The sequence below is a fragment of the Lissotriton vulgaris genome, chromosome 5 (assembly GCF_964263255.1).
Source record: "Lissotriton vulgaris chromosome 5, aLisVul1.2, whole genome shotgun sequence".
In the NCBI taxonomy this organism is placed as follows: domain Eukaryota; kingdom Metazoa; phylum Chordata; class Amphibia; order Caudata; family Salamandridae; genus Lissotriton; species Lissotriton vulgaris.
In genome coordinates, this window is record NC_141693.1 from 1,152,890,310 (window position 1) to 1,152,904,925 (window position 14,616).

The window sequence follows — 14,616 nt, forward strand, 5'->3', positions numbered from 1 at the left end:
CTTACCTAAGGGTCACATGGAACCGCAATAGAACTCTAGAAAAACTTTCCACTTACTGTTCCTGACACATATACTGATATCCTGGTCGACTTGTGATGATCTCCGAAATGTTGGAGGGTCGAGCCTAGACATTTATAAGTGTGAATGTTCCCCTAACCCTGACCAACACAACACTAGGAGAGCTCGTGGAGTTGCTAACACAAACGCCACCTTGGCAAATGATCACTGAGGGACACTAATGCGATCAGTGACCCGAAGTGAATGTTAGTTGACACGTCACCTGCTGAACTACATCCTCTCCACTGGGCACAGTCGCATTGGACTCTGTGATACCTATTGAAGACAGCATCCACCAGACAGACAGTACACCTTTTACTCACAACCACACTCCTCCTTCTCTTGCACTGACTACATTTTCATGCTAGCAGTTGAGACAGCTGGGGTACGAACAGACCAGTTACTCCCAAGTTGCCATTCAGATCACTCTACAGTTGAGTTGTTACTTGTAGCCGATTTTGGTGTCTAAACACATGGTGGCTAGGGAAAGGGCGATTTTAAGGCGTTCATTTTTCTTTGACCTTAACATTGGTTCACTGAAATAAAAATAACAATTTAGGAGACATGCCCTTAGGGTATATAATAATCGCTTAGATTAATTGTCCAAATGTAACCTACTGGTGCCCAAGGTCACCATCAGAAGGTAAGGGCATTACCAGAATATAATGTTTCTTGGTAAATAATTCCCCTGGATAAAGGCGTGAATTGAGAGGCCGACAGGAGGGAGATGTTGCTAAACCGATGAATGACGACTGGATTGAGGCCAAAATGGCAGAAAGATGCCTTACTATTTCCTCCCGCCTGAGGCTCAAACAATTTAAATATTCCCATCAATTTTCTTACAGATGGGCAAATCGCAGATCTGGAACGGTCCCTTCTGCAGAGACTCTTCAGCAAATAAATGTCGATGATACAGGATTGCCTGTTAATATCCCGATACTGTGGAAGGATCACCACTATCCTAAGGAAGGTTTTGGTCTTTTCAATCACCCCTGACTTAAAGCAAGCAATTTTGGGTATTATGGGAGAGTAAGATAGCTCCCAGGTGGCTAGAGCTCTCTTTACCATTGGTACGATTGTAGTTAGGGGGTACATCGTACGCCCCTGGATCCCCAACAGAACACCGGCAATCACCGACTTGCTGCAAGGTAATGATCATTGTGCTAAACTAGAAGAATATGAGTGTTCTGTATGTGGCTGATGGGGAAATACAAGTAGTCATGGAGTCCATGGCTAGGTCATTTCAATAACATTTTGGTGCATGTCTAAATATTTACCTGCTGATTTGAACAATTAAGTTGAGCTGCATATTTGCTCCAGTTCAAAACGTTAGATTGATAATGACATGTTTTAAAATACATAAAAATATATGTTTTAAGATATTGGAAACGGTGACAAATCCCACTCAGAAAAACAGAGGAGGAAAAGACCACACCCGGGAGGACACAGGATGATGGACACCACTGAATGTACTGCCAAAGGAAGCAGGGCATGAAGGAGAAAGGTCTGGCTGACCTCCAGTATATAGAAGTGAAAGAAGCAGAAAACCTCCAGCAAGACCCACAAGAAAAGCAGCAAACGGATATGCTATCACTACATGCAGCGGGACGGAGTTGCAGCTGAAGAGGTTGTTGAATGGGGGCATCCCCTGGCACCTAGAGCACCTAGAACCTAGAGCGATGAAAAGAGGGATTCGCAAACAACCACAGATTCTTTGAAAGATAAAGCTGAGTGACTGGACGGAATACTGACCATAGGGGACTGCTATGCATCAGGTGGTTTGCTATCTTTAAGGAGACTCTTAGAATAAATAACACCGGCGTCATCCTGGGCAATTCCTCGGATAAGGCACACTGGCTAGGGCATTTCGTAGGGTGCAGGAACAAGGATACCTTAAACCTCAAACACATGAGAACGGCAACTGTTGTTCACAATAGGTGAGAGTAGGAGGATCGTTTCTCTGGTACTGTTCATGCCTGCGAAACATGACCCAAGTGAACATGGAGGGACTGAATTACAAGTGGAACACTGAGTTTACGAGAGAACTGAACGAGGGTAACTGGGAAATGACCCTAGGCTATGCATGCAACGTTTCTCTAAATGCTTGGTTTTAATTAAACATTTACAGTGGACATACCCCTATCCCCAAGGTAAATTCATTACAAGTATGCGACAGTCAAACAGTCCCTTGACCACTAATCACACACTGCCAGGTTCTGAAGTGTCAAAGCCCCCCGAGCCGATGAAGTTCTCTACAAAAGACTTACATTCATGCTTTCAAACTGAGGAAATAACTATCCCCACTGGAATCTGAGTGCAGTGTCTTTTGTTGACTTTTGTCTTCTGCAAGTTTGTTTCTTTTTGGGTATCTCCAGTAACCCATGTTCACTGCGACAAATTAAAAGAGCTTACACAGGAGCTATGTACTGTACCCTATTCAAAGAGACAGAGAGCAACTCCCAGGGCCGTTCCACGTAGATTTGGAGAAGGGTCCTCCATCTTGTAGTCATAGCAAAAATATGTCTATTGGGGGCTAGGAAAGACTTTTATGGCTGACAAGCAAACAGGCACCACATTCAATCTACTACATGTGACATTTTATAATCTGTGGATCTGTGAAAGACTGTAAAACACAGAGCATTGAAGCCATCATCAGACCTTTGGATACCCCAGGTATGGAAGGCAGTTGGAGCCCATTCATCAAACCTAATGGGTAGAACTTTAACAGCTGAAAGGACACACAACTCAATGTAACGTAACCTAACAGGTTACAAACCACAGGCATCAAGAAATCCAACTTTTGCTTTAATCAAAGATGGCCTTTCTCTCTGGGTAAAATAACTTGTGTTAAAGTGAATGAATGATTGCTGGGGTGAAGTTGATCAGTTGGGAGAGTTCACCATTGCTGCCCCTCTTACGCTGAACACCTCTCACCCCGGGTGAGAGCATTGTTAAGTCCCAAAAACACCAACCAAAAACCTTACCACCTAAGCCTCTTTAATAAACAAGGTCTAGGGGCAAGAAGACGACAGACAGACAGGCAGACAGACGGATCGCCATAGCCTGTATGACGGTGGCGATCCACCGGCCAAAAACCACCGGCCGCCTCTAATTTCCCCCACCACATTACTATGGCGGGGGGACCCCAGCGGACAGGAAAACCGTCCGCCGGTTTTCCGCCAGTAGGCAATCCGCCCGATTGCCTACCGGGCAGAAAAGCAGTATATATGGTGCAGTGTCTGGTAGACATCGGCTCCATATGCCTAAGTGGCTCCCAGTGCCACTTAGAGGAAGTTTTTAATAACTTCTTGAAGTCTTCATGTGTTAATTTCGGCAACACGTCTGGTCTTCCCAAACAGTCGCTGGGGAACAGCTTCTCAGCCGAGGCCACATCCTCCAGAAAAAAATATGTATCTGAAAAAGCTCATACATACTCCTTTCCTTTTAGCAAAACATCTTGCTCACACGTTTGAAATGTTCTTTCCAAATAAGTATTCTTTCCATTAACTAAAATACTTAACATGCAATCAAGCCCTAGGATCCAGCAGAACCTTATATTGCAATAGACTCAAAAGAAAACCAAAGTTTAAACTCAATATATTTTAACTTTTCTGCAATTATTAGAACAGTAAAGGGAATATATTTGTTTTTACTCCTGTTAAAATTGTATGTAATGTATGTATGTGTGCAATGGAGTTCATAGATCCCTACGCTAGCTGGCAAACAAAAGGGAAATGTACAAGACAGGGAGATGAGTTGGGCTCGGAAATAAGGCTGTTCAGCATGGACTTAATGGTCCAGATCAAAGCCAGATTTTTAGAATATCCACATAGGATAATGAACGTAAAATTAACCACAATTGAAACCATTAATATCAATGTGTGTTATCCTGGAAATCGGTTGTGGATCTAGAAATTGAAGACCTAAGTTAGGCAGTCCTGAGCTAGGGGCTCATGTCAGTGACTGATGAAGTGTTGCATGTAAAAATAAAATTCTTTGTCTATGGATTATTGTACCTAGTTCACAAGGCACATCTCTAGTATGATAATAGTTTGCTCAATGGCAACCAATATTGTGCAAGGTTTGCACCAGAAATATTAGGCAGACTGTTCTCATAACTTACAATATGTTGAGCATTTGAGAAAGGAGACGGAAAGACAAGATAAGGGTATTAATATATCTTGTGTACTGTAAACGAAGTGGAGGGATCATATTTCAACATGCTTCACTGGAGTATGGTGTCACCAGGAAAAAATTATTAAGTGGGATGTAAACGGGAGAAGTTGTAAGATCTTCACAGAAAATGTGAAAGGCCTATAGTACATCTTTAAGTAGTTGCAAAGGAAAATTACTTTCAGAGCCAAAAAGGCTAGGAAATGGAGATATATCATACAATAGCGTAAAAGCAAAAAAATCAGAGTCAGAGAGTCAGTAGAATATGTCTTGTCTTGTCAGAGGTGACAAGGAAAGAAGCATACAAGGAGGCCTGGTCATACTAATTAGGCTTTGGTGAAATTTCCATTATGTTTGTGTAATTGGCGTAATTTCTCCTTACGCTTGTTATGCAAAATTCTCAAAATTAGGCCAATTTGCCACATCGCATAAATACACCAGCAAAATTATACCACATGAACAACGCAAATGACCAGGGCGCCAGTGTCTCTCATTCCCGGTACTTTTCTTGGTGCTTTTTTTTTAGCACAATTGATGTCCTGGAAGAAAGAAAGGGCATATTTTGCGCAAAAATATAGCACCAAATGACATATTTGCATTTCATGTAATTACGCATAATTTCACAGAATTTTCCTGCAATTTCATGTAATTACATTAAAGCAAATGTTACCCCCTAATGTTAATCTGCTATCATCGGGCCAGCAATACGCCGCCGTTTGAGCCAGGAGAAGCAGTCAAAGGAGAGCAACACGCAGTAGGTAGGTAGCGAAGCAGTAGAGGAAAAGAGAGAAAGGAGGAAAACTGAGAGAAAGACCTGAAAAACAAATGTATGGTGATCAAACGGCAAACAAGAAGGAAAAAAGTAATTCCCTAAAAGTGAGTGACATGAAATTTGGGTATGCTCCTTGGAAGGGGCAAACATTCCAACAAACAAGAAGCAAGCAAATGAGAGTGACATTATAAGCAAAAAACGTAAGCAATGGGAGGATCTAAAGCCTCAGTTTGTAGACAATAGTGATTTTTTAAACTACACAGCAGCAATGTTTGTTCGGCTTCGACCTAATTAAGTCCCTTTCATGTAATGGTGAGCTCCCATCCAAACTACTCCACAAATATTATGTAATACTGGTGAACCAAAACACAAATAAATATGACTATTTAGAGTGAGAGAGTCTACTAAAAGAAATCTATTGAGAAGTAAAATATATGACTAAGGGTTGGCCAGTAAGTGTGGTCACTCGTTCTCCGGTACATTTTAGGATGAGCATAGAATGACTGCAAGAATTAAAAAGAAATGCAGTATTCTCCTAACATGATGTGAACAAATGACCAAAAAAGCAGAGGTGTCACCAACTCCACTATCAGCTCAATGAACCTTCAGAAATTAAACTCTCAGAAAAGATACCCAGGGTACGCACTAGTTAAAGACTAAATCATATACCAGATAACCCTTCCTTATAGGGAAAACTCCAGTTTAGAATCCTTCTGTGTTAATAAAACAAGTACCAGTAACGCCTGGATTACAATGTTTTGAATAATAGGTTATAAGCAGCTATTCATAGAGTTATAAATTAATTAAAGCAATATCAATTATTCACACCAATCTTCTTATAAAGCCCCAGAATATCGTCAAAAGATTATCCAACTCAAATCTCATCATGTGTCTAATTTGCAAGGCTTCCGGTGTACATACCGAGGCTCTTGATTTGCTCATTTTTTCCTCTCTGGAATAACTTCCCACTCTGATTCAGTCATCGACACCGAACTGTTCATCTTTCTCAAGCTTAATCTAAACGCACTCTCTAGTTTAGTTTAATCCAACTGATCTCTCAACTACCCTTCAGACGTTTCAGTTGTTATAAGACAATTCTACAGTAAATGTCTCAGATTCTTCACTTTTTCAGCGAGTTGTTGAAAATGTTAAAAATAAAAGAACATTTGATTATGTCCTTGCTTCTCAGAGTAGCGCATGCAACGTGGGGACGTATTGACGTATACAAACATTTACTTACAACAATAATACTATCAACCATCTGTAGTGAGAACACCATGAAATACATTTCCCTGTGAGTAATATCAGGTGTTAGTATTACCTAATTAAATGAGTCAATGTATAAACATCACTAGGTAAAGCTAAGACACCCACGCCAAGATCTCAAAGTCAGCGACATTATCCCACTGAGCTACCATTAGAAACAATTCAACCTTGGCAGGAACTAATCAATCCATCTCTAAATGCAGAACCTGCTGAGCTTGGCAAAAAAATAAAAAAATCCTCTTCCCTTTTTTATAAGAAATTGCTACACAGCCAAGCTGTTGCTTGCCAAGCATATTCTAAAACGCAACGCATCAGGAATCCAGCTCTCTGCCCATGTCTGGAGCTTAATCCAAGAACGCCCCCAAACTGGCTCACAAATGATCGCTCTGTGCCAAATCCAGGCTTCAGACACCCTGCTGGATGATCGTGTGAATCACCTGTTATTGAGATATCGAAAAGCACAGGTGACCTTTTTTGGTGCTAAACCTTCCCCCTGCACTTAAAGAGTTTGAATGAAGGATAGATTTGGACTCCGAACCCCAAGACCGTCTTTTAACCAAAGTTGACATTCCTATGCACACTACTGACAAATTTCTTCACAGGCAGTGCATCGCCTATGCCCATGCTTGCAAAATATGATCCTCAGAATCAATGCTAAAAATCTTAAATTGGCGCATTGAACTCATGCCGCCTCATTCCACACTTTCTCTATTCTCAACATGGGACATTCACTTCTTCAACATTCCAGTGTTCCTTGGGTATCTCCGGCATGAGGTGGGGAAAAGATACAGAGGAGATCATGAATGCTTTGAAGCATGGACAAAGCGTGAGACCAGGATGTAGCCTACTGGACACCGAGCTGGTTTGTGAATGTGATGTCATTGGTGGAGTCAAGCGTTCAAGTCTAGTCTCAGCCAGCATTCACAGAAATTCTCTTTTCAGCAATTACAGATGTTTTCCACTTTATTTTGGGAACGACAAAGAAGTTCCTTGATGACCAAGACATTGCTGTAGGACAGCTATTCTTGACATTTTTACTTCCATGGCCTGCCACTTAATCATTACTGAAACCCAAGGACCCCCACTGAATCAATATTTGAATCTTGATAACCTCACTGAGTCATTATTCGAATCCAGGGACTCCCAGTGAGTCATTATTGGAAGACAAGGAGCCTGGCTAAGCATTTTCAATGATCTGAACAGCAAAACAATACACACAAAAACAGAATGAATCAAACTAATTCAAATGATGAAATAGTTTATTTAAAACCACAAATAAAAAAAAATAAAAAACTGTAATTGTAATGGGATGGTTCGAGCTTTTCTGAATGTAATTAAGACCACTCGTAGCCTGTTAAATATTCTGTTTGATGCATTTGCCCTGCTCTCACAAATCAAATCAATCTGGAGGATACTAACTTTTAGCCTTAAATTTCAGATTTCTTCACATCAAAAGAACGTTTTAATGTTTTTGATTTTGCTTCCTTATTTATGTACAATGTATTAATCTGTTTATAATATTTCGTTTTCTAAGCAGTTGCAGACCCTCGGAGAAGGCTTTGCAGACCTCCAGGGGTCCCGGACCACAGGTTAAGAACTATTTCTTAGTGACATTAACCTGTATAATGGATAGGAGCTACAAGCGAACATTCCTAAATGCCACATATAAAAAAAACGTTGTCAATTCCCCAGACATATTGATTTTTTTTAAATGCAAAAAAAGAGATGGTACCAGGCACAATAATAGCCCTGAGCCTCGTGGTGCAACTCTTCGTAAATCAACACTTGTTGCCAGTCTGCATTTATAAACGGGTCTGTTGGATTTGCATGCTGCAGCGGTGCCATTTACCAATACTAATAATAAATGCTGGATGTTGCTTCCGAGATACTTAGGACCCATAATAGTAGAGGCTGAAAAATGTGGAAGATCTTTCCCTTGATAGATGCCTTTTCCAAGTGATATGCTTGAATGGAGGACAATAAAGGAACTCAGTGATCAAAAGAAGAACATGGTACTTTGGAAGCTGTCCATCGCACTGCGGGTGTTTAGGTGCAATTTAAATTCACTTTGCACATTTTCACTAATATGCAAACTAGAACCTCATATTACCCATCAGCTCGCCATGTTAAGCACGAGTTGGAGCTCCATTTTTACAAGCAAAACTCACATGTAAATACATGAACCAGGTATATTGGCAAGAGACTTGAATGTCAATGTGCCTATCATGTCATTGCCCTGACAATTAACAGGACTGACTTTGTAACAATCAAGCTTGTGTTCCAATAAGCGAGCTGTCTCAATGTGAGCAAATCATAATATTATTAAGCACATCATGTTAATGAGAAATCTCTCATATCAAAAAAGATGACATTATGTTTGCAAGGACACCATCAAATCAACAAGTATGCTGTCATATCTGCAATCAATGTAATGGGGAAAGCATTGGGCCAGTAAGTGGAACATCAAGTTAGAAAGTTGCTACTTTGTTATGTTATCGGGAATTTATTGAGCACACATACACCAAAAGGTCTCTTGGCGCTGTGTAGGAAGCCACCCCAAAAATAAGGTCTAGCAATAGGCGTGGGTGAAGAGCCAAGTTTTCAGTTTCTTCCTGAAACACATGTAATCCAATGTTTGCTTCATATCAATCAGTAGGGAGTTCCAGAATTTGGGGCCTAGCATAGAAAATCGTGAACCACCCATTTTTTGTGCTTAAATCTTGGAATCGTCAGCATGTTCATTGTTTCTGATCTAAGGTTCCGTTTAGTAGTGGGGGTGCAACTACATCAATAAAGAGTTAGATGTCATATCAAAACGAATGAGTAAACCTAATAAAACAGTAAGAGAGCCTTCCGATCGATGAGGCCTCAGTAGTATTTGCTTAATTTTTTATCCACACCTTAGGGCCAGTGGTGATCACAACCAGCACATTTAAATTATTGTTCAGCACCAACATTGGATTACACATTCTTTAGTGCCTGATCCCGATAGAACCAAATCATCTTTTACAGGACAAATCCTCTTCACTCTTTTCAACGCTGATTAAAGTTTTCCAACAATTATCAGAAGGCTATCTGAACAGGGGTCCTAAGGCCTATGCTCAGCCTCTGCTGGAATTCATTAACTTCAACTCTCTGGGCCAGTCTGACATTAAGGGCTGAACTCCATCCATATGGAGCTAATGGATGGCCGGAAAGTCACTCTGGGTGAAGGTACATATAAAGGATTCTTTTCCCTCATACCCTTCCAAATATTTGCATGCCTAAGCACAGCATCAACGTGCATAATAAGGAACACAGTTACAAACCTCACCAATGACATCAAACTCTTTGCTCAAGCACCACACTGCACACATACACACACTCCACCTCCTTAGTCGTAAATACAAGCTCTGGTCTGAAACATTATGGGAAAAGTTTAAGCGCTACATGACCGCACAAGAGGCATCAGTGTACTATTATGCAAATGGTAACTAATGTTAACAATGCAAATAATCAAATGTTACTAAATGAAATGTCAATAAGCGATATGTCATGTTTCTAAATGAGAAATCCTGCCAATGCTCAAGACCACCACTCGATTGAAAAAGACTGTCTGCTCAATAGGCAAGTACATCAAGTCAATGACTGGTTCACAATGTCAAAAAGCAAGCTTCCCTTGGGAGAGTAGCCAAGTCAATAAGAGAGCTGCCAATTAAATCAGCAAACTAACATGTCATTGAGAAGGCCTGCATGTCAATGAACGAACCACCATAATGAGCAAGGCCAACACGTATACAATCAAGGACGCCATGTCGAACAGCGATTCACCATTTCAACAAGCAAGGTGACATGACATTCCACAAACTAACTTTCAAGTCACCATGCCAACTGGCCAACCATTTACATCATTGCCCAAGACCAATGATTAAGCAGCCATGTCAAGGAACAAGCAGATAAAGTAATAGGAAAGCCATCTTGACAATTAGTCAGTCTCCACATTAACCAATTAGCAACCATGTAAATGATCATGTCAATATATCAATTAGCAGGCGTCTTGTGGACACGGAGTTCATCATATCAATGTGTCTGACATCGTCAGAAAGGCAAGCTGTTATGCCAACAAGAATGTAACAATATTTATGACCAATCTGTCTATTCAGCCAGCAAGCCTTTTTAACAAAAGAAAGCCAGCATGTCAAGTCGCCATGTCAAAGAGGACCACCATCTCAGTAAATGAAATGAAAAATTGCACTTGTATAGCGCGTAGCTACCCGGAGGCCTCGCAGCGCTTAAATGATCGTGTTTACGCAGTATCATACTATCAATACAAATCACCAAATGTGAGCAAGTGTTTCGCTATGTCTGTGAGTGAGAAGACAAAGCCAGTGAGAAGAACAAGTCAATACACAAGACAAACAAGTCAATGTGGGAGTTACCCATATTGGAGAGCAAAAGTCTACACAGTATAACTGGCATTAAACAAGATTGTCAGGGCGTAGGACGTCTGGGGAATGGAACGAAAAGGGCACAAGTCTGTTATTCCGATACTCAAAAGTACTAGGTCAATGGGTTAGACCCCAGGAACAATCAAGAAGATCCCTTTACAATGCCACAAAACGCACCAATGAGAGGGCCCATCATCCTAATGGGTGACCCCCAAATTTTCAATAAGTCAAATCTGATGCCTAAAATGAGGCCTCGATTTCCAATGAGTAAGAACCTAATGACAAAGGTTGGTGTCTCACATTTCAGGCTGTTCCTGGGAGCTTAGACTACTTCGTGTGGACCACAATTTTTGCCACAAAAAGGACAGCAGAGGATTAATTATCGTGGGCTACGGGGTGAAAACTTGTGGCTGCCTGCTTCCTTTGTCGCTCTTCTCCTTTTCCCAGGCCCACAGTAAAAGCTCGAGTATATCCTCTTCAAAGTCCTAGAATCATTTCCATACCCTAAGGGTAGTAGTTAGAGTGCACCTCCAGCACTGTACTTTGTGACTAAATGCCGTACTCTGCATCAGGTAAATTGCAATGCCTCCCACACATACTTCTGTGAATCACTTGCACTGCAGGTAACATTTCAATATGAATGGATGTTTTTCAATGCATGCAGTACATCCTGCACCTACTGGAATGAATGCATGTTATTGCAATAAATCCCCACTGGCACATTAATATGCAACTACTGTTGGAATCCCCTATACTACACACAACATCTATTGCAATGGGAAGATCCCTTGTACTGAATTCTATTGCAATGGAAAGATCCCTTGTACTGTATTCTGCATATATTGATATGGAACCCTTGCATTTATTTTGCACTTATAATAATGGATTTCTAACATTGATCACATTGAACTACATCACTCACCACTACTTTCTAGTAAACCAATTGCCTCACATGATGTAGTCTGTGCAATTTGCAACAAAGCCCAATCACTTTATTCGTCATTGATCAACTGGAGTCCTTGCACTGCATTTTACACCTATTTATTCTCATATACACTAAATTGTGTGCATACTGAAGGGATCTGTACATACTAACTTGAATCTCCGCACTTTATTTTTGCACTGAATTGCTGTGTGTGAATTGGATTCTGCACCCATAGCAAAGGATCCGTTGAAGCTCATTTATTCTGCTTAAATTGATTGACACCTCTACTTGTATGCATCCACGTCAATTTCACATGTTTCACTGTATTCTTGAAACATCATTTCACGTGTTTGCATTCTAGGCCTAGTGACTGGAATATTTGCACAAGTGTAATGGATGCCTTGAGCTACATTCTGTGCATACCAACCTGATCATTTGCACTTCATTCTCCACTCCCAACATATTAACTATGTCTTTCGAACTGTGTTCTGCAAATATTATGCACATATTTTGCCCTTGCAATGCATTTTGTACATATTAGAAGGATACATTAAAAGGCGTTGTGCACATATTGAGTAAATTATGTGCACTAGATACTGGAACTTGAACTGCGCTCTGCACCGACTAAATAGGGGGCTGGAACACTTCCACTGCAAGCTGAACATACTGCCGGTCACTTGCACTGTAATCCTCACAAGGTGGCTATGGTTCTCGAACTCCTTCTGCAAATATCATACATAACCTTTCGACTCCATTGTGCACAAGCCTTAGGGATCACCTGGTCTTCTTTCTGCACGTAAAGGCTGAATCTCTTCAGAGCATATTGCAATTAATTCATTGTAATGCTTTCTGGACCCAATAACTGCAATGTTTGCATTGTATTTCAAATGCTGCTCCTCGCAAATTCAATATACCATCAACTGCATTCTGCAGTTAGTACAATAGATGTCTTGCACTGTACGCTACGCTCCCGGCAGTGAATTCCCTGTGATCGTGGGGCGGGGCCGAGGGAGTTGTTGGACGCTCCCTCCCGATCTGCTCACCTGTCTCTTTCAGGCTGGCCAGCAGCTCCATTTGCTTCTCCTCATCCGAGGTGTTCATAACGCCGGGTAAGGGAGAGAACAGCGTACTAGAGGTGCAGAGACTCAGGGGGTAATGCACACCCGGAAGCGGTGGCGGCGACGATGTCTGGAGCAGGAGGCACGAGACGCCCAGTGCAGGAGGAGGAGGGAGCGGTGAGCTCAATGTGGGATGTGCGCATGCGCGCGTCTGGTTTGCTGTCTGCTCCCACTGCACCTGAGGCTCCGCAGGAAACCCGGAAGTACCTATGTTCATGGTACATGCAGCAGGGTTTATGCTCTTGCAGGGACAGTGTGTGCAATTGAGCTACGGTACACGGTGTATTGCCCGGTAATTGATTTGGGGAACACGAGACGTGATAGAAAAAACTCAGATTTGTTTCGCTGACTTTTATAGCTCCTGATAATTTTATCATTGAAAAACGAAGATAAAATACTATTAACAAGCCGGCAAGAAAGCTCAGGTTTCATGACAAATAACGCCTGTGTGGTAGTGTTGGTTGGTCCAGTAAGGGGCTAAGGCTACGGCACCTCAGCCACGCTCATGGCAATACCTGCAACATCGACGCTGAAGTCTAGCAATGGGACACGGGCGATATAATATAGAGCATTCATGACAACAGACAAGATTCAGGCGGCAGACTCGATTTTAAAAACAAACCAATATACAGGTTCTAATAATCAAACGATTCTCCTAGAAGGGATACTTGTTCTAGGCATGTTTCGCACTCTCTGCAACTGTTTCTTCACTGCCTGGATTACTGCCAGCTCTATGTTTCTTTTCTCATGTTCATACTAACTAGGGCTGGGGGATGCACTGACACATCACACAACACATTGAATGCATACTCAGAATAGAGGTCCTCCCCATCTGTGACAAGGAGACTGATATGGTGAAGTGCCATAGAAAATTGGCGAGGCTTGCATTTAGCCACACGCTGGAGGCTCCAGCATTTACCATCTTCTGAGATAACAATCTATTTTTTTATCTTCACAAGACAACCTTGGTGGATTTAGAAAATTGGCGAGACTTGCATTTATAGTCACCAAGACATAAAACACTAATAGTCTCAAAGCAGAGAAGAAATGAATGAGAAACAAAGAAAAAATAAGTTTTTTTCTTTTTTATGAAACCCCTCACTCACCGACCTGGTCGGTGACATGCTTCATCATCGGGGCCCACCCAAGTAGCCGAGTGCCACTTAGGTGTGCTACGACGCCTGCGATTGCAGCGGAGCTGGTTATTTTGTGTGTAGGGATGGGTGAAAAAAAGGGATTAGTGAAATGATTAAAAAGTATACATCAGATACTCCTTCAGAAATTTTATTCGGAGTCCGTGTAACCAAATTAAAAACTAGTGAGATACTACTCATGGTGCTATTGGCCATATAGTATCTGGAAGTGATTTAAAAGGTGGTCGACATGTTTCAACCTCTTGTAATTATAGGTTTTCTTCAGGACCAGGATGGGAGGGACGAGAGGTCTCCCCCCGCTAAGGTGCATCCTTCTCAGACCCTACAGTGCAAATACCGCGTACTCACGGTTGTCGTTCTATGTACAGCATTCTGTGTAAGAACCTGAAACAGAAACACAAACATACATGGCATAGTGATAGTAATCTTCTGTACAGGTGCTCATTCATCTCTGTTCGTTTTTAATGCACTCTATTGTAGCATGCATTAATGTGCACCAACATTGTATCTCTTATATTGCTGGTCATAATGGGTAACCCAATCCTATTGCTTTACATTTATTTACAATAAGTCACAGGCGTACCTCTACTATTTGTAAGGACCCTGTATTGAGTCATCATAAACAACGTGGTCACTCCTATTTCGTGGACACACGTTATTTTTTTAAAACAAAATATAAATGTGGCGAAAAATCAGGTAGTCCAAAGTTATTGTTAAAATCGTG

At 41.4% G+C, this 14,616-nt stretch overlaps 1 protein-coding gene across 1 annotated transcript in view; it reads right to left on the reverse strand.

The window, feature by feature from the left end:
* The window catches only part of SHTN1 (shootin 1), a 630,861-nt gene extending 617,947 nt beyond the window's left edge, over nt 1–12,914 (reverse strand). Inside the window, exon 1 of the mRNA XM_086922914.1 lies at nt 12,664–12,914. Within this exon, the coding sequence (XP_086779040.1) occupies nt 12,664–12,721 (58 nt within the window). The 5' untranslated portion in view covers nt 12,722–12,914. The remainder of the gene's footprint in view (nt 1–12,663) is intronic.
* Nucleotides 12,915–14,616: the final 1,702 nt, after the last annotated feature.